This window comes from Emys orbicularis, chromosome 6, assembly GCF_028017835.1.
Source record: "Emys orbicularis isolate rEmyOrb1 chromosome 6, rEmyOrb1.hap1, whole genome shotgun sequence".
Taxonomy (NCBI): domain Eukaryota; kingdom Metazoa; phylum Chordata; order Testudines; family Emydidae; genus Emys; species Emys orbicularis.
In genome coordinates this window covers 39,242,116-39,267,430 of record NC_088688.1, presented here as the reverse complement: position 1 = coordinate 39,267,430, position 25,315 = coordinate 39,242,116, and the positions used below count along the sequence as shown (strand labels likewise).

At 40.2% G+C, this 25,315-nt stretch overlaps 1 protein-coding gene across 3 annotated transcripts in view; it reads right to left on the bottom strand.

Moving 5' to 3' along the window:
- KIF2A (kinesin family member 2A) overlaps positions 1–25,315 on the bottom strand; it is an 85,451-nt gene that overhangs the window by 8,342 nt on the left and 51,794 nt on the right. For 2 of the 3 annotated variants that reach the window (XM_065405972.1, XM_065405973.1), the window contains exons 10-17: positions 24,180–24,270; positions 23,891–23,954; positions 22,495–22,586; positions 22,140–22,282; positions 21,164–21,368; positions 19,458–19,568; positions 7,582–7,649; positions 1,780–1,930 (exon numbers count right to left, since the gene is read on the bottom strand). In XM_065405972.1, coding sequence (XP_065262044.1) covers positions 1,780–1,930; positions 7,582–7,649; positions 19,458–19,568; positions 21,164–21,368; positions 22,140–22,282; positions 22,495–22,586; positions 23,891–23,954; positions 24,180–24,270 — 925 coding nt within the window. Of the gene's footprint in view, positions 1–1,779; positions 1,931–3,126; positions 3,241–7,581; positions 7,650–19,457; positions 19,569–21,163; positions 21,369–22,139; positions 22,283–22,494; positions 22,587–23,890; positions 23,955–24,179; positions 24,271–25,315 lie in introns of all 3 variants that reach the window. The other variant, XM_065405971.1, reaches the window with a different exon arrangement.

The following is a 25,315-nucleotide window of genomic DNA, read 5'->3' as shown; positions in this document are numbered from 1 at the left end:
ACATATCTACTAGTGATCTGGAAGAGAAAGAAATGTTAATTAGATCCACAGATACTAAACAGGGAGATGTTGCCAACACCAGCGAGGACAGGGAAAGTAACACAGGATCTCAAGAAAGTTCAAATTAGATACCTAAGAATTTTTCTTCTGTGTATCCATACTCACCATTTCCACAAACGGTGTTTTACTTCAGTGTTGCAATTAAAGGGGCAGGACCAGACTCGTCACTGAAGAGGCAGGGGACCTGGCTACCTATTAGTCTACTTCTACTGTGCTCTCCTCTAGCAGAGGTGCCAATGCCTAAAAAGTCATTCCTGCCAGCACAATTGGTGTGGCCAATGACAGACTCAAAGCCAAGGAGGCAGGCAGAGGCGACTTCCGGAGAGCAAAAAAAGCAGTACTGATTTGCTTGGCAAGGTGCAGGACAGCTGTCCAGGACACTCACAGCTCCTTGTCTCTACCTAAGGTGAAGTAGGCCCAGCTGTGGCACACTGCGCCTTTGTTATGAAAGCAGACTCCTAATGAGGAGCCCAGAGTACTATCCAGCAGGCAAAAGCAAAGCAATCAATCTGGAGCTAAATTAGGGCTTGTCTACACCTGGAAGTTTACCAAAAGACGTATTCTGGAATAAGAATCGGAGGGGTAACCATGTTAGTCTGTATCCACAAAAACAACGAGGAGTCCAGTGGCACCTTAAAGACTAACAGGTTTATTTGGGCATAAGCTTTCGTGGGTAAAAAACCCACTTCTTCAGATCTGAAGAAGAGGGTTTTTTACCCACGAAAGCTTATGCCCAAATAAATCTATTCTGGAATAAGACCATCCACATGGCATTTTATACTGTAATAATGATCATTATTCTGTAATAATTATTCTGGAATAGCTATGTTATGTCCACAAGTTTCAAAGTATAGACAAGCTCTCAATCATTCTAAAGTATTCTCTATGCTCTGTAGCTCAAAAAAGATGATGGGTCAGGAAACCGCCTGTAATTAAGGACATGGGTTTTGTTCCTGAAGAGAGAGTCAAGCCCCATCCTAAGGCAGCCTCCAAACTATAGTGCTGAGGGAAACCCAATTGTAGCAGTGAATTTAGAAACATGGGCATAAAGCAAAATAAGATAAGCATGGAAAAATGCACACTAGCAAGCCTTGTGGGGAAGAAAATCACTTGAAACAGCTATTTGCATGAAAGGAAAATATCTGGAGTAGTAATACTGAGAGCCCTAGAAGCAATAATGGAAAGAAAGGGCTTTACAGAATGCTGCCAGTTGCCTAATATGGGATGAAGGCATGCTAGGAAAAACTATCCGGAGAAAAGCAGCAACTTCTAAAACAAACAGGCAGTGCTACTGAAGTGTCCTTAGCAGCAAGGAAAACAGAACGAATCTGAAACAAAGCAAACCCCCAAAAACACATTTTTAGCATCAGCATTAACTTTATGACAATTTGAAAGAGTCCAGAGGCTAACTATACTCAACCAAGTAGCTAGTAGCCTTATAAACATATATTACTCAGGATTTGATCTACTGTTGAATTCAAAGACAATATCATACACCTCTACCCCGATATAACGCGACCCGATATAACACGAATTCGGATATAACGCGGTAAAGCAGTGCTCCGGGGGGGGCAGGGCTGCGCACTCCAGTGGATCAAAGCAAGTTCGGTATAACGCGGTTTCACCTATAACGTGGTAAGATTTTTTGGCTCCCAAAGACAGCATTATATCGGGGTAGAAGTGTATATACACTCGCCTAAAATGATGAACGCTACTTACATTTTGTTCACAAAGAAGTTTAAGATCATCTCTCTGAGGTGAGCTCCCTACAGCCCACTGTGTCTCTAAATCATCAATTTGATTTGGAGCATGGTGTATAATTGGACGGATATCTCCTGCAGCACTAGGATCAACCGTCAGTTCCTTCACTCTACAATCATAAAAAAAAAAGATTTTATTTTAAAATAAATGATGCTCTACGTAAAATAGCAAAAATAAATTAAAGCCTTATGGATTCAGATGCAATTTAATTCATTTAATAAAGGTGATGTCAACTTCACAAATTTAATGTGACTTTAAGGCCAAAAAAGGACCATTGTGATCATCTAGTCTGCCCTTCTATATAAACACAGGACACATAATTTCATCTATTTCATCAAGGCCAATAACTTGTTAGAAAAACATCCCGTTTAGATTTAAAGATGGTGACTGCAAGACTGGCTTTGTTATAAACAGGTACAAGGAGGGAAAAAACAACCCTAACCATAAACATTTAAGAACTGTATAACAAGTCAATAATAGTCGTAATCGTTAGTGTAAAGATAGCTTCACAGATTGTACACCAAAATCTGGCCAATATATTTCTCTCTCTTTGTGTGCATCTTTTTGGTTAATAAATGATTCCACACTTTTTGCCTTTAAAAAACAAATCTGTTTACTCGCACTAACAATCTAGTGTCCACAAAGAATGGACAGATCATTAATTAAAGCCAATTTCAATTTTGAGATTCTTAGAAAAGCTGAACATTAGCAAAATGAAAACAGTTTACAAAAGTGCAGCTGACATCATCCGTTCAAGCAAGGATGTCCACTTTAAAAAAAGTTTATGAACTAAATGAATCCAAATTTACAAATAAACCAAAAAAGGTTAGACAAATATCCTTCAGTAATAATTAACCTTAACAACTTGCTAATATGGAGTAAAAAAAAAAACAACAACCCCAAAACCCTCACACGTATATGTAGGATTCACTACACTAATGAAAAATAAGAAGATATTACATTTCCTTTTATTTTTATCAGGTAATAAAATTCTAAGACTTAGAATTACTCTAAACAGACTTATGAGAACCAATCCACTAAATCTACAAAGGTGACATTACCATTTTTATGTATGAAGGGAAAGCAAGCCTGAATATGAAATATTCAAATGTTTCAGAAAGAAAAATGAACAAAAAATTGGGAAGATGATTGCAGACCATGCAGTACCGTCACCTGTCAAACAGGACGAAAACAAAGTATGTGATGACTCAAAGCAAGGGAATAAATGAAGGTTTGGGTCTGTAAAATTATACAGCTAAACAGAAAAACTTAAAATAAAGATTCCATGTATAGAATGAAGTAGACCTGGTGATCGAAGGAGGAAAGTCGTCATACTCATAGGAAGGAGAGAGATCAGAGCGACTGCCACTACTCTGTGAGAAGGGAATGTCCGAAGGACTAATTCCAAATTCCTTTACTCTGCAGCAGCAAGATACAGCAGCATATTAAAAGAAAGTGTTCTTGTAAAGACATTAATTAAAATGACAACTTTTCATTTAGCATTCTCCTTTATAGTTTTGAAAAGAATGAAACAAATGAAGCAGTTCGTTTTTAAGATAAAACATGTTTAGAGACAGTATTGAGACATTTAGGCCTTCCTCAAATTTGAGTTTCAAGCATGTTTCTAAGAAAATTCAACTGGACAAATTCTGCTCATTTACAGCAGTGTAAATTTGTAATAATTCCACTGTCTTCAGTGGAGTTATTCCGGGTATACATTGGTATAATGAACAGAATTTGGCCCGAGTTCAATATTCCATGGAATTGCTCTTTTCAAAACATCAAGTGACTACAATTATAATTACTTCAAACTGCATACTACCCAGTTTCATGCGTATTGTAAACTGCATACACATTACTATTTAATGTGTCTAGAGTTCATATAATATCCGCAGGAAGTTACTTATTTATAAATTGATTAGCGCTGTCAAGTGATTAAAAAAAATTAATCGTGATTAAGCACGTTGTTAAACAATAATGGAATACCATTTATTTAAATATTTTTGGATGTTTTCTACATTTTCAAATATATTGATTTCAATTACAACACAGAATACAAAGTGTACAGTGCTCACTTTATATTTATTTTTATTACAAATATTTGTACTGTAAAAAAACAAAATAAATAGTATTTTTCAATTCAGCTCATACAAGTACTGTAGTGCAATCTCTTTATCATGAAAGTTGAACTTACAAATGTAGAATTATGTACAAAAAATAACTGCACTGAAAAATAAAACGATATAAAACTTTAGAGCCTCCAAGTCCACTCAGTCCTACTTCAGCCAGTCGCTCAGACAAACAAACTCGGTTACAATTTGCAGGAGATAATGCTGTCCGCTTCTTGTTTACAATGTCACCTGAAAGTGAGAACAGGCGTTTGCATGGCATCGTTGTAGCCGGCGTCACAAAATATTTACGTGCCAGATGCACTAAAGATTCACATGTCCCTTCATCTTCAACCACCATTCCATAGGATATGCATCCATGCTGATGATGGGTTCTGCTTGATAACGATCCAAAGCAGAGCGGACCGATGCATGTTCATTTTCATCATCATGGAGTCAGATGCCACCAGCAGAAGGTTGATTTTTTTTTTTGGTGGTTCGGGTTCTGTAGTTTCCACATCTGAGTGCTGCTCTTTAAGACTTCTGAAAACATGCTCCACACCTCGTCCCTCTCAGATTTTGGAAGGCACTTCTGATTCTTAAACCTTGGGTCGAGTGCTGTGGCTATTTTTAGAAATCTTACATTGGTATCTTCTTTGCATTTTGTCAAATCTGCAGTGAAAGTGTTCTTAAAACAAACGTGCTGGGTCATCATCCGAGACTGCTATAACATGAAATATATGGCAGAATGTGGGTAAAACAGAGCCAAATACATACAATTCTCCCCCAGGGAGTTCAGTCACAAATTTAATTAACACTTTTTTTTTTTTTTTTTTTTTTTTTTTTTTACAAGCATCATCAGTATGGAAGCATATCCTCTGGAATGGTGACCGAAGCATGAAGGGCCATACAAATGTTTAGCATATCTGGCACATAAATACCTTGCAACGCCAGCTACAAAACTGCCATGCAAACGCCTGTTCTCACTTTCAGGTGACATTGTAAATAAGAAGCAGGCAGCAGCATCTCCTGTAAATGTAAACAAACTAGCGATTGGCTGAACAAGAAGTAGGACTGAGTGGACTTGTAGGCTCTAAAGTTTTACATTGTTTTGTTTTTGAGAGCAGTTATGTAACAACAAAATTTACATTTGTAAGTTGCACATTCATGATAAAGAGATTGCACTACAGTACTTGTATGAGGTAAATTGATAAACAAAAGAAATAGTATTTTTCATTTTTACAGTGCAAATATTTGTAATAAAAATAATATAAAGTGAGCACTGTACACTTTGTAGTCTGTGTTGTAATAGAAATCAATATATTTGAAAATGTAGAAAAACATGCGAAAATATTTAATAAATTTCAATTGGTATTCTATTGTTTAACAGTGCGATTAATCACGATTCTTTTTTTAATCACGATTAATTTTTTTGAGTTAATCACGGGAGTTAACTGCAGTTAATTGACAGCCCTAAAATTGATATGAAAATGACACATTGTTAAAAGAGCATTAAGAGTTAAAATGCAATGGCAAGTGCAAGATTTAAATGTATGGACAAAGTCTACAAATGTAAGGTACGTATTAGATTTTGGCATACAAAGACAAATATAATTAATACTTCTGCACAGTATATGGGTCTCTCTAAAACGTAAACCAAGTTCTCTAAGAAACTTGTTACAGAAATATTAAAAACACATACAGGCTTGCAGTGCACTATGTTTGCAGAACATAATAGCATCACAAGCACAGGGACAGTTTTATGTGCTTGAAATAGAAAACAAATTAACTGCCTCCCCTCAATTATGAAAAAGTAAAGATCTTCAAGGATCTCATATGTTTACTGCTGAACATTTATTTCAGAGTTCTTGTTCCAGCAGTATACTCAAATATACAGTAAATTTAAAACGTTTCTTAGATCTACAAAGATTTTTTTTTTTTTTTTTGAACTCTGGAAAACACTATGCAGTTGAGAAGTCCCGGACTACCCATTTCTACTCATAAGCCCAATTCTTCTAAAAGGAGTAATACAAAAATAAGAGAAATTCTACCTCCCCACTTCTTGACAGTTAAAATATATGCCCAATGCATTATTCTATGCATTTACAGATCAAGTTATCAAGTTTAGAAGAAAACTTAAATTTACAGGTGACAAAAAATCCTGTTTGTATTGCATACTTCTGTACTTCTGTCAAAAAGGTAAAAGTGATTAAATTAAAGCAATACAGGATATCCATACTCAACCAGAAACATGTAAAAAGCATTTTTGGTTTTTGAAGGGAAGAAACAATTTAAAAATAAAAACAGAAATAGTGGGGAAAAGAACGAATCTAGAAGGGCTGGTCTACACTTAAAAGTTTGAGTGTTATAACTATATCAGTGAGGGGTGTGATTTTTTGCTGATACAGGCCTTGTCTAAACCTGCATTATGTTGATACACATGGCAATGAAAGACTCTGGCAGTGGAGAGGGAGCACGGAAAGGTCCAACAGCGGGGAGCTGTCAGAGTCTTTCCCTGCGGCAGGGAAAGGCTCCAGCAGTGGGACACTACACTGCTAAAAATAGCAGTGGGCATGTAGAAAGCCATGCAGGGAACACTATGACGTTGTGCTCAAGACACTCAGAGCTGTGAGCAACTGAGTTACCACTTTGCCTTAGCAAGAGTGAGAGCTTTGCTGTTGCCAAGCTGTGTGTCAGTTCACTGACACATGAACCTGTCTGCCTTGCCAGCCAGCTCTTCAAGCTCTGCCAGTCAAAACCTTGCCTTGCAAGTAACAATCAGTGAACCCCATCTCCCAAAGTCCCCAGAGATGTCTCCCTGAAGTGTCCAGTCCCTCTCACTGGACACACTCCAAAATCATTAGAGTCACTGCATCCAAAGTGACAGAGCGATAACAGTGGCTCACAGCTCTGGGTGTCCTAAGCAAGACATCACAAGCATACCCTAAGGTTATGGCCTGTTCATACTCTACTCCCCTAAGCAGTGCCTCACTGTATGCCTGTGCTAGCTGAGCATGCAGGGTCTGTACTCTACACACCGATGTATATGTAGACATACCTATAATTACATCAGTAAAAGCCCTAGTACACACAGTTCTACACCAGTATAATTGCATCCACACAAGGGACTTTTTGTGGATGTAATTATACCAATACAGTTAAAGCAGCAACGTTTTCGATTATAGACCAGCCTGGAAGCTCAGGTTCTGAAAAGCAATACTGTGCCTTTCACAGCAAGGGGGTCTCAATTCCTAGTGAAAAAGTGTATACGCTACAACTGACCATCTAGGCAGAGGTCCTCACGGAGACTGAACCTGTCATCTTACCCCAAAAGGTGACACCTCCAGAACAGGACTGAAGCATATTGGTCAGTGTGAAGGTGCTTACACACTGTTGTAGTCCTGTCTACCAATAAATACTGGAATTCAGTTTCCCGTGCTGTTAACTTGTTACCTTTCATAAGCATGAAATTAACCTCAAATAAAATAAATGCTTGGATCAGTCTTTTGGTCTGTGTTTTAGAAAGAAATGCAAGCATACTAAAAATAATTAGAAAGTGCCTAAAATAATTGTGTCACACAGTAACAGAATACCACAATTCAGAGATCTAATACAACAGCTAAATTAGCTATAAATAAAATATTTCCCATACCTATTTGCATATCTCAGTGTATTTAGAGTGTTTTCACAGGATGCCATCCCTGGAGAGATAGTAGCAATCTGGAGAAAACAAACCATAAATCAACAAACATTTTGTAAAAAGAATAACATTGCAGAACTTAATAAATTTACCTTGCACTTCAGATTTCACATAGATTAACACATTTTTAAGGCTAGAAGGGACTATAATGATAATTTAATCTGACCTCCTGCATAACACAGGCCAAAGAAACTCACTCAGTAATTTCTGCATCAAGCCCATAATTTCTGGCTGAGCTACAGCACATCTTTTAAAACAATGCCCAATCTTGATTTGAAGACTTCAAAGTGATGGAAAATCTACCACAATCCCAAAGTAAATTATTCCAACGTTTAGTTACCTTTGCTGCTAAAAATTTCCACATTATTTCTAGTCTGATTTTGTCTAGTTTCAGCTTTTCATCACTGGATCAAACTATGCCTTTTTCTGCTAGATTAAGGAACTGTCTACTAGCCGAGCTCTCTCCCCCATGTAGGTATGTGTAGACTGTGATCAAGTCACTTCTTAACCTTCTTTTGGATAAACCAAATTGATTGACTGTCTATCACCTCTCCCTATAAAGGTATATTTTCCAGACCTTAAATGGTCACCCTGCTAGCCAGGGTGAGGCTTTGATGGGGCCGGGAGCAGTGGAGACACCCTCAGCAGGTGTGAGGGTATGAGATCTCAACTGGGAACAGCTAGGGCAGCGCCCCAAGTGTTCCCTTTACTTCCCCCTCCCACTTGCCTTTAGAATGTGTATGGGGGGGAAGGGAAGGAGCTACTTCTCTCTCTTTCTTCCTCCTTACCCTATTCTTCATGGTACAGGGCATGGGGAGAGGATATCACTTTCTACATCCAGCCCTGACCACCCACCACTGCTGCCATTGGGTGGTGAGGGTGGTAACAGGACCTGGTGATTGGCTGTGTTTGTTGCCCTGGCAAATAGCCATTTGGGGCCTCCCGTTTCAGCTCCACCCTTAAACTAATATAATGGGTCTCCTTTGATCCCAGGGGCTAGATCACCAATTTTGGGATCTGGAAGAGATTTTTCCAATTTGACAAACTGCCATATGGGTTTTCACTCCTATCCAGCATCCCTGTGGTCTGCTCTGACAACTACTGTTAAGGATACCGGATTTGCTAATAACAAATGAAACAACTTGAAGGTGCTGTATGTCACTAAGTATTTACTTAAGCACCCTATATGAACCACTAACATTTACTAGACCCGTGGTGCTCTTCTGATGTGGTACAGAACCCCATACAATGCTTGGGGTCTGATCCAAAAGCCTACTGAAAGTCAGTCTGTCTTTCTGCAGCCTTTAATGAACTGTGGATCAGACTGGGGGGAGGGGGAAGGGAGGGAGGAATTACCACAAACTCCATGTTTTAGGAAAATTGACAAAACAGCATTAAACACACACACTCGCAGATGTTATTGCCATGAGGAAAGCAGTTTTTTGACATAAGAGAGGAAAGGGGCAGGATGCCAGAAGCTCGAACAGAGGTCCCCTGAGAGCTTCTGGCATCCTGAGAATTCCTTTCAAGGATCTCGCCACTATGGCTCTGGAAAACACCGATCTTACATGAATGGGTAGATGAAAGGCTGAGATCACCAATAGATGTCCCTCAATGAGCTAAGTGTAAGTCCCAACAACTGAAGATGCAGCAAACAGTCCAAGATATCTTGGACACTAGCCAATGTCCGCTGAATTCTGCAGGCCAATGACCACACAGTCAATCAGCAGGAACGCTCTCGAACACGTACAGTCTATTAGGTCCATAATGAACTCCATTTTCTGAGTAGCGACCAATGTTGACTTTCCTGTGTTGAGGATGTGACCCAGTCAAGTAAGTGCACAGTGATGCATATGAGAGGAAGGATTGGGAACTGGTAAGGATAGGGATTGGTGGCCAGTAGGCACCAGGCCAGGGGCCCCCCATCCCGACCACAAGACGAGTGCCAATCCTGGTGCCTGTAGTGCCCCATAAATGGGCCCTAATGTGGGTCAGGTGATGCAGAACAGGAGAAAGATCCTGACCACAATGCTGAGGAGTCTCAGGTTTCTGAGGATAAAGGTTAAGCTAGTCCTCAGGGAGCAAGTAACCGGTCTAACTCATCTGTCACCCAGAACGAGGCAGGGATCGGCGCCAATAATGGAAGCGGTACCACCAGCATCAAGTACACCAGTGCCAGAAACAGTGTTGACCCGAAGTCAGCAGTGGTACTGAAACACCTGCCAGTGCCTAAGTGGAGGGTGGTGAAAGCCACCACTGTAACATCTGTGTTGCTGACTGCAATGGTGTCAAGGAGTTTCCTGGTGCCGAGTTCCTTGCACCGAGTCCGGAACTGGCCCTGGTTCCACAGGCTGTGGAAGGGGAACATTGGGCTGTGGTGCCAACAGACCCAAGGGTTCAGCAGCCTGTCCAGCCAATGGGCTATCAACGATGCAGCCCTGGCAAAGTCCTGGACCAAAGGAGAGGTTGGGACAAAAAGGCAAAGGATGTCTGTAGCCCCTGGTATGCCACTGATGTGGAAACAGTTACTGCCAGCCATCAACAGATGCCCTGAGGCCAGAACTGGAGTCAACAGTACAGGGTCTCTAACCTCCCAATTTGGTACCCGGGAGCGGTTAAGAGGCACTCGGCACCATCCTGCGCACCAGCACTAACCCCAGGCTAGTCAACGCTCTTCCTGGAGGAGGCAGAGGAGACCCCATGAGACCTGGAGTGGTCTCAATAGATGTTATGCAACCTTTTCCTCAATGCATTGGACAGGGAACAGCTCCTCCATCTCTCTGGAGAGGTGCCTGCTCCAGTGTGAAGCAGAAGCACTCTCAGAACCTGAGGGTGACCTCTGATCTGCGTCTCGTAAAAAGTATATTAAAAAATTTAAATGGGGGGGGGGGGAGGATAGCTCAGTGGTTTGAGCATTGGCCTGCTAAACCCAAGGTTGAGAGTTCAGTCCTTGAGGGGGCCATTTAGGACAAAAACTGTCTGGGGATTGGTCCTGCCTTGAGCAGGGGGTTGGACTAGATGACCTCCTGAGGTCCCTTCCAACCCTGATATTCTATGATTCTATAAGGGCCTCTGTGTCAAAGCATGCTGCAGGGCCTGTTTGAGCAGGTGCTATTTTAGGCGAAGATCCCTAGCTGAATCCGTTTTGTGAACCATCTACAGATCAAACACCACTCCTTGACATGGGCCTCACTCAAGAACAGCAAGCACCATGTGTGGTGATCGTTGTTAGGGATCGCTCCGCCACATGATGACAATGCTTAAACCCCAGAGAGGGCATCACAGGGGAATACTTAACTAAATACAACTAACGCTAATCTAACCAACATTAAGGGTACTACTAACTACATACAACTAGAAAAAACACTAAAATAGGGAGAAGTTATGAAGTTAAGACCACACAGACCTCTGACTCCAGCCCCGAGTAGTAAAAAGGAACTAAAGAAGGTTGGGGCAGTGCCACCTCATATAGCCAGGGAGGGGCTATGGCCACAAGGCACGAGCACCACCCCTCCACAGGTAGAGCAACGCAAAATTGTCCGGCTCTGGTACACACACACCTACTCAAAGAACTGTTCTCCATTTCAGCACTCGTGTGACCTGACAGATGTACTGATTTAAGGGATTCATTGTGGTCCCCAATTCAGGACCACACATGTGCCTGTTTAAAGTTAAATATATGCTTACATGCTTTCCTGAACAGAGATGCTTTTCTGAATTGGGAACTTTATCTATAGATAAATTTAAATTGCTAACGAAGTATCAAATAAAGAGGTCTGGATCCTACTCTTGTTTCAATTTCAAATTAAGTATCAAAGTAAAATACTGCAGCTCGCAGCATCTTTTCAACATTCAGTAAATTTAATTATGCTAAAATCAGGTACTAGTGGCATAACTGTGTCCTAGCTCTTCCATGTTATCTAGTTTGCTCCTCCAAGTGCCACATGAAAAGGTAAACATGGGACTACTCAGGGCAACTATGTCTATAATCCTTCACAGTAACATTTTTCTGCCAGTCCAGACAACAGCAGATTGAAACAGATGAAGATTAGTGTAGTGTAGTGAAGATTGCGTATTGTACAAGAGCACAGGCAATCATCCTGAGAAGAAATTCTCCTATTTCAGAGAATGGAAAAATATGGGGGTAGGAAAGGCTGGAAAAGTCTAGGGAGTCCTGCTATCCCACACCAAATTTAAACCTCTAATATTAGTACATACTGGTTGCTAAGAAAAACAGAGAAAAATTATTCATTTAAACAGATCACATGACTGCCACAAGCTTTTCTTTATGAATTACTATGGGACCTAATAAACAAGTTCTGCAAGTTTCTAAATCCTTGCAAAGCCATTACTGTGTAAAGGGGGTATCAGGCATTAGCTTGCATCAAGTTGTGTTCAAACTAAGCCCTCACCTGACAATTGTTCCAATACCTCAAGGGAGCTGAGTAACTGAGTTTTGTGAATGTACTACTGTATCATTCACACTGTTCTAAATACAGCTTTGCATTTCTTTACACATTCCATTCTTAAAGAGTACCGAGTGAAAAAGACATCAATAACATCACACACAGCAAGACCTTCTAGTTTTTCTTTCATTCGCTAAAATCAATCTATTCAGAAGGTATTTGACAGAGGACTACATATGCTGCAATATTTAGGTATAACTGAAAATTTCCACTAGAGAGACAAGGCCAATGACGTAATATCTGTTGTTAGATCAACTTCTGTTGGGGGAAAGACAAGCTTACACACAGCAGCTGTCTTTCTAATATCCTGGGACCAATACTGCAAAAAAAGTTCCCACTAGTACTTTCCAGGTAAAAGTTAGCAGATTTCTTAAAAACATCGGGCACCTTTCCTCACTCCATTAGGTTACCGTTTTTGAGTCTTTGTTCCTGAACTACACCTCTTCACTCTACTCTTTGGTAGGATAAAAACCTTTCCCTATCATTTTGGAATGGCTACATTTGGAGAACAATTCTGCTCTATATTTCCTTTGGAAACATGAACCTGAAATCATTACCAAACGCCCCGTATTTCTAAATTCACATATCACAAATGAATGAGATACACAGACATGAGAAAGGAGAGACAAAGACATTCAGTTATATATACAAAACCAACAGGTTCTTAGTGTAATATAGCGCCAAAGAAGATGCTCTGTAAATATTTATAATGTATTCAGGTCTCAAGAGGAATTATTCACCTGTTGTTGCCTATTGTTTCATTACTTTAGCAAGCTATAATTTGACACTCTAGTTACCTGCCATGTACTGACAACCATCTTTGCACATTGATTTGGAAGCAGACTGACATTATGGAGACAGTAAATATCATTGGAGAAGACATGCTTGTTCCAAGTCTCTTATCAGGGTCTTATTTTCCTAAACTGTTACCCTTAGCTTGGTCTTACTCAGCGGAGGACTGCAAAACAAACTCTAATTTCATCTGTTCAGTCTTTTCTGAGCTATTCAAGCGTGAAAAGAATGGTTACTTAACCTTATAGTAATAGTGGTTCTTTGAGATGTTGTTGCCCATGCAGATCCCACTCTAGGTGCTCACATGCTCCATGAACGCAGCAAAATCAGAATATTTTGAAGAGCAGTGTGTGCTGGGCCCCATCCACACTGTATATGTGCCTCCCTGGATATGAAATGCCTCAGCAATCCCTCAGCTCCCTCACTATTTCAGAATCCCAGATAAGAAGACTGTGGGAAAGCAGAGATGGACAGCACATCATGGGATCCATACAAACATCTCAAAAACCAGTTACTATAAGGTAAGCATTTTTTGCTTCAAGTATGTGTCTGTGTGGATCCCACTCTAGGTGGGATTGAGGAGTTCTGACTGTCACTTAACTAAAACAACTGACACTGCTCTATCAAATTTGGTATCTGATCTTGCAGCCAGGTTAAGGGCATAGCATTTAATGAAATTAAGAGGATTAACTCTACGTAGCTGCCTTGCAAATTTCAGACACAGAAATCCTAAAGCATGGAGAGGATGCTGCTTGTGCTCTAGTGGAGTGAGCGCGAATCTGTGAAGAAAATGGTATATATTTCAGCCATACGATCATATAATAGCAGACAGATATACACTGTGTAATCCATTTGGAAAGTCTCTTGAGAGGAGATGGCAAAAAAAGAAGGGGGGGGGGGAGAGAAGACAGTATAAAAAAGGGTTTGTCCTGTCAACTTAGTATATTATAAGGCCCTCCCAAGTTATGGAATTCTCTCTCCCCCTGAAAGGTATGGAGTCTTGGGGGGAGAAGGGGAATGGATAAATTAGGTCAAATGAAAGACTGACACAACTTTGGGAATCAACTTGGGATGAAGTTTTTATACCATCATATCTCTGTGAATGGATGTGTAAGGAGGGTTAACTACGAAAGCTTGGAGTTCAGTTCCAACTGATGTAATGGTAACTAAAACGGCCATCTTGAGTACATGAGTAAACATCACTCCGAAAGAGGCTCAAAGGGGGGGGCTCCATCAGGTTTGTAAGGATAATGTTGAGCTCCCCACACTGGAGTGGACTGGTCTACACTGAAAAGTTACATGGGTATAGTTACGTCTCTCAGGGGTGTGAAAAATCCACAACCTGAGAGATGCAGTTAAATCAACCTAATCCCCAGTGTAAACAGCACTAGGTCAACAGAAGAATTCTTCTGTCAACCTAGCTATCACCTCTCAGATACGTGGATTACCAAAAGCAATAGGAGAACCCCTCCCATCACTGTAGTAAGTGCCTACACTGAAGCGTTACAGCAGCTCAGCAAATGCAATGTATGAATAGAATGTGCGGACTGCACATTCAAATTAATGCCCCTCTGTATTAATTTGAATTTACAGTCAAATTTGTTTGACTGTACATTAACAATTAATGCTCTGCTTCCTTGCTTTTATAAATACAGGAGATAAAGGGCAAACAACTATGTTAATGCAACACTAAGACTTAAAACACAGAAGTCAGTCAATTCAAATATTCCCACAGCAACTAACTTTGCATCATTGCATAAACCTAACTTTTTTTGTACTTATAGTTAATTTGCTTTAATGTAATATTTTTGCAATGTGGCATAATTAGAACCATAAAACTTTTCAATTTACTGGCTTCGGATACATTTAAGTATCACCCATAACATTGCTTTAAGATTTTTTTTAAGAAGAGGTAGATGAGATTTGGCTTTATTTAAAAATACAGTGCAATGTGAAATTTTTGTAGCAGAGTTTTTCTCTAATGTTTTTATTAAATTAGCAGTAAGAGCCAGGGGTATTGCTGGTTTTTGACTCATTACCAAATACATCTTATTTCAGGATCTTCAAATATTTAGCCCTTAACATTTGTAATCAGTAAGTTACCCAGTGTTAGTGGAAATACTGTTCTGCAACCATGACCTTGTGGTAATACTGTACACACATTTTAAAAGTCTATCACAGTGAAGGCATGCTACTTTAACACATATTAACAAGTTAAATTACAGTGGTGGCTTTAATGTGAACAGCAATTAATACACATTAAAGGCAGTGAGCCTTATATACACTAGTCTTTTCAAACATGTTAGCACGCGTTAGTTAAAACATGCTAACATTGCACCTTTAAATCCTAATCCAGACAGTCCCATAGGCATATCTCGTTGTGATTTAGTCTACCTTTGTTACTTCAGAGGGCCAGTCAGTTTGGTATAACCAGTACAACTTCTAGAGCAGTCAAAAGCCAGGGAAAACGGCTTTACATTCCAGTGCTCTCTCATATACTATGATTAATAACAACAATCATAATAATATATACTTACGTTTATACACACACATCCCTCAATATACCACTTAGATTAGCAATAATACAGTATTTACAAACTCAAAGAGGATGCCCTTACTAAAAGTCTGGAGCTATGCTGATGCTCCTTTGAAGCTGAAGATTTTGTTGGATGTTTCCAACTTCCAAATACTCAAGGTACCGCAAGAAAACTAGAAAGGGTACTGTGCCAGCAAACCAGAGTTCTGCTTCTCAGAGGGTCGCAAGGTAAGATTGCAACTTCTCCTTCCGAGCTCTGATAGCTCAAAACAATATCTTTAAGCAGATCTTACATCTGTGGCTTTCTTTATAGCGAAACAGGTCCCACTCATAATTGTCCACATTGAACATCTCTTTTTCAACTCTTGAAGCTTCTGGATCATATTCTGATTTCCTACATACAGTAGAGAACATTTTAAACACTAGGCCTATTAAGGCTTAATACTAAAAATTATAACAGAAAACCTAATAAACTATAAAAGGACAACTGGATAAAACAATCCATGAATTCATCGTAAAGAGCTTTTCAGGCTCAAAGAACAGCCCTCCAAGGCTGATTTGTGCAAGAAAAAATGAACTAGTGGGTATGCACTAGCACATTTCAAGAACCTGATAGTCATGTATTCACGTACATACAAGATGTTCCTTAAGATGGAAGTTTATGGATAATATACACAACCCACATTTGCAAAAATGTTTTGAACTCTAATGGCAAATTAGAACATTTGAGACAGATTTATTTCTCTTGTAAACAAATCTCCTTACAAGAAAAGATCCTCTCACTGCCAAAAGACAGGATAATTGGGGAAAGAAAAAAAAAAAGTGAAATTTTGATAAAGTATTTTACATGATCAATAAAATGAGACTATTTTCTTTTAAAGTATTACTTTTTGTTTAAAAAAAAAATCCATATTCTAAGGCTAAAAATACTTGAAATCTTATGCCTCAGCAAATCAAAGGTGTGTTTGTATTAGCTGACAACCCATGTGTTCTAGCTTATATACCGCATAAGGTGTTAACTTTGCACATATACTAAAATTTTAATCAGAGTTGTAGTTATGATAAGAACCATAACTTACAAGTTCCTGACATCTGTGTGTGTAAAATAATCACAAAGTTGCTCTAGCAGTTTTTAGAAGTTCCTTCTTTTAATAAATTAATTAATTAATTAAATAAAAGACAAGGACACACACGATCATGGTATTCTACAGTCAAATAAATGTAGTCATTACATTGCATACTCACATTTTTTTCCCACACACTAGGACTTTACGCCCTTTACATAGAACACACTGTGCTTGAAAGTGTAAATTCTGAAAACAGCAGTGTACACAGTCTTAGCAGAAAGGTCTGCAAGTTTGTTGCATCCTTTACAATGCCATTTTAAAATATAGGGGTAAGAAGAAAGACAGCATCAGATGTTTCTCAAGACTGGCAAGCCCTTTGCTACACTCTCTGCATCAGTTTCAGTTTTGCACTTCCAGTAGAGCACAGTACATTAAGTTGATGTATTAGACTAGCGCATGTGAACTGAGTGCGTCACCAATGACATGATCTAATTCAGCGATTCTCAAACTGTGGGTCGGGACCCCAAAGTGGATCACAACCCAGTTTTAATGGGGTCGCCAGGGCTGGCATTAGACTTGCTGGGGCCCGGGGCCAAGCCCGAGCACCACCACCTAGGATGAAAGCCAAAGCCCAAGGTCTTCAGCCCTGGTTGGCTGTGCTCAGATTACAGGACCCCCGATGGAGCAGAAGCCCTTGGGCTTCAGTTTAGGCCACATCCAACTTTGGAATTGGCCCCCCCCACCCACAGGGCAGTGGGGCTCTGGTGGGCTTGGGCTTCAGTCCCCCCTCCTGGGGTTGTGTAGTAATTTTTGTTGTCAGAAGGGGGTCACGGTGCAATGAAGTTTGAGAACCCCTGATCTAATTCATAACATCAATGGTTGGGGAGTAAGAGGGTCAGAAGAAACAAAGACTATTTCGAGGGTAGGAAAGGCTGACTAGGGTTTGTGGAGGTGCTGAACAGCTGACTGGTCTGTCCTAACTATCTTAAACTATATTTGATAATATGTTACTTCACAAGTGGTGCAATTTGTACATATCTGGAACTTTCCCATTTCTCTGCTTTGTTAAAAATGAGTAATTTTCCAATTGCTTATAAACCTGGTTTCTACAAATGTTTCCACAATCAATCATACAGAATTTTAAAAATAAATCTTTAAAAAAAAAATAATCTAAATGCAAAAACAGCATACCAGACATAACTGCTACAAAACATTTTTTCACGATCTTAAAAAAAAACCCCACAGCCAAAAATATTTGTTTAAACTTGCATACACAAAAAATACCCCAAAACCCAACATCTTGTCTTTAGGTGGACAATAAACATGAGAAAATTCAAAATAAAAAGTTACGTGCCTGAATAATATGTGGCTTATAATGAAAGGGTCTTGACATTCCTAATTATGGGAATACTGTAATTATGTGGTTGGAAAACAAACAAACAAAAAATATCATGCAGTCAAATTTCCACACCCCCACATTCAGAGGCTCATTTTACAGTGAACATATTTCTGAAATTAAAAAAAAAAAAAAAATGAACGTTTCATCCATAATTAAAGCACAAAGAACTGATCAAAGAATCATAAGAACCACTCCAGCATTCTCAACGCAATTCTCAATGCAATTAAAAAAAAAAAAAAAATACTAAATTCTTCTCACAGATGTCACAAAATTATAAAAATTAAGCCAATTCAACCTGGGAAATCAGGAAAATAATACACAGATATCTATGTAGTACTCAAAAAGTGGTATGATTTTAATCAGAACTGCACTCTGATTCAATAACTCTAATTCCTGCATGTATTCATATTCCTATCTGTTTACTATTTTTGATTTAAACAAGTTTTCACCACTGTTACCACAGCAGATCTAATACAGCTATGGTAAAGTGAGTTTGGTCTATTCTGGCTTTGCACTAGTAATAAAACATGTTAAAGAAACTAACTGTAGGGCCAATTTCTGCTCATGGAAAACAGGCACAAGTAATGGAAGACTAACTTGCAGAATCTTTATTACTAGTGCTCATGCACAAGCCAGAAAGAACACAACTCAGCTTTCTGATTCTGGGTGAAATTAGTTGAGTTGGCTGTTTGGAGGAGGTTGGGGGGCAGGGGGGGGGGGGAGAGAGCACCACATTTCCATTTATAAATTTAACGTTTGATCCAGAAGTTATTGAGAGAGAACCGTTATGGAACACAAAATGTCATTTTTACTAAATCGATTTCACAGTAGAACTGCACTTGAAAGGTAAAGAGAACCTTTGGTTCTCCTAATCTGTTCCCTCTGCCAATTTGGCAGAACAAGTCCTGCTTTTCAGAATGAATGCTGGGTAATGATATTGCACATTGATGTAAGTATGTCTCTATCCCCTTCTTTAATTCTCCTATACTAACTTCTCTAATCCCTTTCACCTCCAAGCAGACTATCCTACAGTCTGAGTACTTGATACCAGCTCTGAATTTATCTTTTTGTCAGGTCAGAGACTCTCATGCATTTCCCCCCATCTTTTCCAAGATTCTGATACTACTGCCAAACACATACACAATGAAGATATCTGGCTGGGGAGAAGGAAAAGGGGGAGGAAAGATGATCTCTAGGTGTCATGCCATATGTTGGATACAATCAAGTTTAATATACATTCCATGGGTGGCGTACCTGAGCCCACTTATCCACTGATGCTTTAAAAAAAACCCACACCCCAATCTGGGTCTATGCTGGTTATGTGATATGTATGCAACTCTTCATCCTTGTAACTGATACCTGTAATCCCTAATAACTCAAGCCAGACCCCAGATTACAGTACCTTCCCTCTTATCTTGTGTATATTTAATTTTAAACATTAACTTTAAATAAAAATTTTAAATCTACTCTCTCGGTAGCAAGTTACCAAGACTAACCATAAGATCACTAATAGGCAGTTCCTGTTCTCTTTATTAGATTGTAAGTGATATATTGATAAACAAACTTACCATACAGGTACGGGAATTTTCTCCTATGAATGAATCTCTTAGCACCTGAGTAAGTTTGCTTGCTCTGAATGGAGTATGAGGTTTATTTCGGCCTAAGGCTCTAATGCACTCCTGAAAGAACAAACAAGTTTATGTTCTCCTCATAATCAAAGCAAAAATATTACAATATAAATGCAATCCACATACAGAAAATATAAGCACTGGATGATATGTTGCTGTACTTTAAATTAATATTAAGTTAATGTTAGGCATCCACCTTCAATGAATGTAATGAAGGAAGTTCAGAATTAATACTAACGGTTTGTATAAACTCAAGTTGGGGGTGTAATTTTCATCATAGGCAGACACATGCATACTAGCTTTGATCAAGCTAACACACTAAAAATAGCATTATAGCAGTGGCAGCACAAGCAGCATGACAGGATAGCCACCCTGAGTATAATCCCACCTGCTACCCTAGGTACTAAGATGGATAGCTCATTCTGCCATCCAGGCTGCCGCAGCTATCAAACATGCAACTATTTTTAGCATGCTTGATCAAATCTAGCATACACATGTCAACCTTAGCTAGAAATTACATCTCCAGGTCAAGGGCAGCCAAACCTTTAGTCTCCAAGTTCACAATCACAGCACTGTAGTTATGCGTTGAAAGACAAGCACATAACCGTACTTTGTGGAGGAAGCGTGGACTAGCAAGGAAACATGTTAGGATTGTGAATCTGGAGTTCTAGGGAATTCAGTGCATTCAAGGTTAGGTGGCAGCTATGCAAGGGTTTTGAGGATCTCAATGGCCCCTAAATGTTGGACTTAAGCACAAAATCCCTTTGTGGATCTAGCCCCCAAATGCAGGGCCGGCTCTGGCTTTTTTGCTGCCCCAGGCAAAAAAGCCTCCGGCCGCCGCCCCCCCCCCTCCCAGCGCCGCAGGGGAGGGTGCGGGGGGAGGGCGGCCGGAGCCCTGGGAGGAGGGCGGAGTGCCCGGCCGGGGCTCCACTCTCCCCGGCGGCCAGAGCGCCGGGGGGGAGGGCGGCGAGCCCCGGCCGGGGCTCCGCTCTCCCCGGCCGGGGCTCCGCTCTCCCCGGCGGCCGGGGCTCCGCTCTCCCCGGCGGCCGGGGCTCCGCTCTCCCCGGCGGCCGGGGCTCCGCTCTCCCCGGCGGCCGGGGGGGAGGGCAGCCGGAGTCCTGGGAGGAGGGCGGAGTGCCCGGCCGTGGCCCCGCTCTCCCCGGCGGCCAGAGCGCCGGGGGGGAGGGCGGCCAGAGCGCCGGGGGGGAGGGCGGCAAGCCCCGGCTGGGGCTCCGCTCTCCCCGGAGGCCGGAGCCAGAGCACCGCGCCGCCCCCCTCCAGATGCCGCCCCAAGCACAAGCTTGGTGGGCTGGTGCCTGGAGCCGGCCCTGCCCAAATGTCACTTGTTAATAATGTTGCCATCCCATGCTTATGTTAAGAAAATCTTTATACCATATTACCAAGTAATTTTATGTTCTATATCATGCTTGTTACACAATAATTAACAAGTAGAACTATAGTACAAGTGTCCGCTTAAGCATTTAGAGGAAACATTTTAAATGCCATAGCAATCAATTTATCAATTTAGTGGACAAGACCTACCTACACAAACACTCATCTTATTAGAGACTGTTTTTGGTTATATGAAGAATAATAAATGAGAAGACTTCCATCTGCTCAAATAGAATTGAGTGAATTTTATTTACCTTGAGTGCTAAAAGGCTCTTGTTAATTTCAGCACCTTCCAGTCGTGTTTGCCTATCAGCACTGGAAGTATCTGCTCCTCTTTCATTTCCAGCCAAATCAATCAGAGAAAATTTACCATGCAGTTTCCCTTTCCTTCTGAGAATAATCTGAAACACTGCATGGCTCCGAGATGAATGTGCATTTGCAGATGTCTGACCAGATGTTCTTTAAAAAAAAAAAAGGGGGGGGGGGAGGAGGAGAATACTATTTAGTGCACATGAAGGACCACACACACTGAAACATCCTGTAAATTAGCTCTTCAGGGCAGGGAAGTGAAGTGTTGATAGTGCCTAGCATGTTGTGGACACTACCAAAATACAACTTTACAAAAACAGTAAAATTACATATATTGCTCCATCTCGTCTACCAGGAAAAAGGGGGGAGAGAGAGAGAGCAAGCATGAAAGAGAAAGAGCAGTATCCAAGCATTTTTCCCTCCTCCCACCCCCCAAATGTATAATCAGACTGGATCCTAGAAAGAACATTTTGATCTTTTGAGAGCAATAATCATGGCAAAAGACTATTTTTAAACACAGTAAGGCTGGATTTAAAAAAAAAAAAAAAAAAAAATGTTACAGTTAAGAATCTCTGTCATATAACATAAATGTATACTGGCTTTTAAAACCTAAAAATCTGGCAGTATTCCAGAGTATTAACAATGTGACATTAAGACAGTAAGCTGGTTACATAAATACATACAGTTCACAGCACACAGAAAATTCATCTCAACTCCTCTTGGCAGATGTAGATAACCAAACAACCTTTATCCAAAAGGAAGGCAACAGCACAACTGTAGTCAATCAGCTCAAGAAAAGCTGTATTGTACAGTGTAGAAAGCTAAGACTTTGAAAGGACAAACACACACTCTTATTATGGCAAAAGTGTTCTGATTCACTGTAATTTACACTGAAAAACTAATTAAAAACATAGTAGATACCTGCAGCTGTTGCCTATTTCAATAAGCTTGAGTACATCTTCAACACATTTAACCTCCCGTTCATGTAATCCCACCACTTGGACCTGCTGTTTACCATCCTCCAGCACCCTTAATTTGGTCTTCCTGTTCAACAAGTCAAAAACCTTAAAAAAAAGTAGGTATAATAAGAGGTCTTTAGGACACACTTAATTCTAAATAATAATAATAAAATTCAGAATAATTCAGCCAAACAAGTGATTAGAAAAATGCTCTAAATATCCATATGAAAATAAAATGAGAAATCCTTCTGTGTTCTGTTCAGAACCCTTATGTGTTCTCTGAAGATATTTTTCCCAAATCAAGAACTTGCACTTACCTTCCCACTGTAAATCTCAAAAAATGTTGCATATACTTGAAGTTCTAACTTCTTATAGTTTGGCTTCTTTAGCATTAAAAAGACATCTCGAGCTGTGAATAAATTTTCAAATATACAGAAATCTAGTTATGCATTTTCATCTAGTCAAGAATCTTTAAATACACAATTGTCTGTCTTATTCACATGTCTCTCTTGCATACATGTTACAACTATAATCAGGTATTCCATTCTGTAGTGAGGAGGGATTGCCTCCCTCAGAGATTGACAGGGAGGAATGGCCATATGCCCCCTGGTGGGCGGAACCTGGAAGGCCATGCCCACTCCACCAGAAGCAGAGGGGCGGGACAGGAACAGGAAGTACAAAAGGTGGGCCCTGCAGCTCAGTTGAGCTGGAGCTGTTGAGGAAGACGTATACTTCCAACCTGTTGCTGGAGCAGGAGCGTGCAGAAAACCACCACTGTCCCGAGGACTCACCAGAGCTACCGGGATTGCCACTGGTGGTGTACCCTGGGGAGATGGAAGATGACCCCAGGATTTAGGTACACCCCAAATGAGGGTAGGACGTAGCCCAGGAACAGCCAACAATAATCCAGCTGCTTTGCTGCCTGAACCCAGGTCAGCGTGTTGCGGCCGGATCCCTGCCGACCTAGTGGCAGAACAGTCCGCCACTGTTCGGGCACAGGGCTGGGACCCGGTGAAGTATGGTGGGCCCAGGTCCTCCTACTACTCCATCTCTGGGGTGGCAGCCTCCCCACCTTAAGCCAGGAGACCTGTGTTAGTCTACCATCTGCCAGAGCTAGGACCCTAAACCCTTTATTGCTCTGCCCTGCCTGAGGGCCTGGGCCCCTAGATTATTCACTGTTCTGCTCGGCCTGAGGGCCAGAGTCCCTTGTACTATTTGGGTGCATCGCCCTGCTTGAGGGCTTGAGCCCCGACGACAAAATACTGTTCATCCCAGAAGGCCGAAGCTCTAGAGACAGCTAGTTTCCCCCTTTTACAAATTACTGTTTTAAGTGTGTGACAGCTAGGAGGCATGGACTCCCTTAGAGATTGACAGAGCAGGACGGCCACGCACTCCTACACATTCTTTTCAGGAGTTGGTATATTTGTCTTAAGAATTCCTTTTGGAGTTAAAACTAGCAAAATATTTTGGAGAGTTACAGAAGCGCCCACAAATGGGAAGCTCAATTCCTCAGCCATTTATACTTTCTTAACTACACTGATACATATATTGAAGTAAATAAAGTTTACAAGCTTAAAAGCTATTGGTGCCTCCCTTCTATAACAATGCAAAATATGCAGGCACTTAAATTAAAATGGGTAAACTAGATTTTTCTACTTTCTGTTTATCTCCAGCAACTCGTAAGAAAATACATGCACGCACCTGATTACTTACCTGCAAGTGCATAAATTCCTTTAGAACAATCTTGGTTCTTTCCTGAAAAGTCACCACCCATAGTCTAAAATAAAAATGGCAGAACATATTTATTATCAGAGACACGAGTTGGGTGAAGTAATATATTTTTATTAGACCAACTTCTGTTGGTGAGAGGGACAAGCTTTCAAACTTCACAGAGCTCTTCTACAAGTCTGGTTATTTAATAAGTGAACCAATTAAGTGAAAGTGTTGACAAAAAATTGTACTGTGGATAGATTGTGTTATTGAGCTTACAAGAATTGCTTACATGGGTTTTTCCACTGCCTGTTTGCCCATATGCAAAACATGTGGCCATTCCCCTTTCAAATATGGTCTCCACTAATGGTCGAGCTGTAAACCTTAAATCAAAAAAGCAGAAGTATTAGACATTTTTCATTGAAGTTTAGCAAAATTAAATGTAAATCCAACATTTCCCCCCAAGAACTCAACATTTTTTTTCCTAAACATTTTCCTAAGTATTTGTTCAATAAGTTACTGTTCGAAAGTTAAGCTAGGAATGACTGTCTAAATCAAAGGATTAAAACAATCTTTTAAACAGTTTATTGTAGTTACGTATACTGACAGTGGATTTGCATTAATAGAGTAATTTCTGATATAAATCCCTAGTCAAATGTAACCGTCACATCATGTTTTCTGCCTAGTAACCAATACTTACGCAGGAGCTCCAAGGGAGATTTTGCAAGCTCTCCAAACCCCTAACAACTTCTTTGCAGTTGAATTCTCTAATAGATACTTCCATAGCCAAGAGACATGGCAAAACAAAACTATAGTCACACATTAGCCTCTCTCTTCTACAACAACCAAATCAGACATGACACAGCAATACTCCCATCAGTAGAAAAAATATAGGAGTCACTTTAGATGAAAATTGTGTTTAGAATGGAATTAATTTGCACTCTGGGGGGGAGGGGGAGACTGTATATTAAGTGACTATTAGAGATACACAAAGGTGTTTGTCCAGGCAAATACCTAAGTACACAGGTTTCCTAAGTTTAAGGGAAGGCCACTGAAATTTTCTTGTTTCAGTTGTTTATTACCTGCCATGGGTAAAAAGACAACTCACAGAAGGAAAGAGCATTTTAAAAGTTTAGATTATAAAGGATCAGTGAGGAAGTACTCTTGAAAAATACATAATTTGCTATATTTAGAGGGCATAAATTCTTTGTTTGTCATAGGATAGTGATCCCTTTTGAAAAGACTGTTTTCAGAACTCCAATTATTGTCAACCTAATTTACCATAAAACGGAGACCTACATTAATAAAAGAAGAATAAGCCCTTATAACTGAGTAGATTTGGGCACAGGATAAGCTCAATGGAAAAGAGCCTAACAATTATACAGTGTGTAATAAGCACTAGAACAGTTAAATAGCTATGAGCTAAAA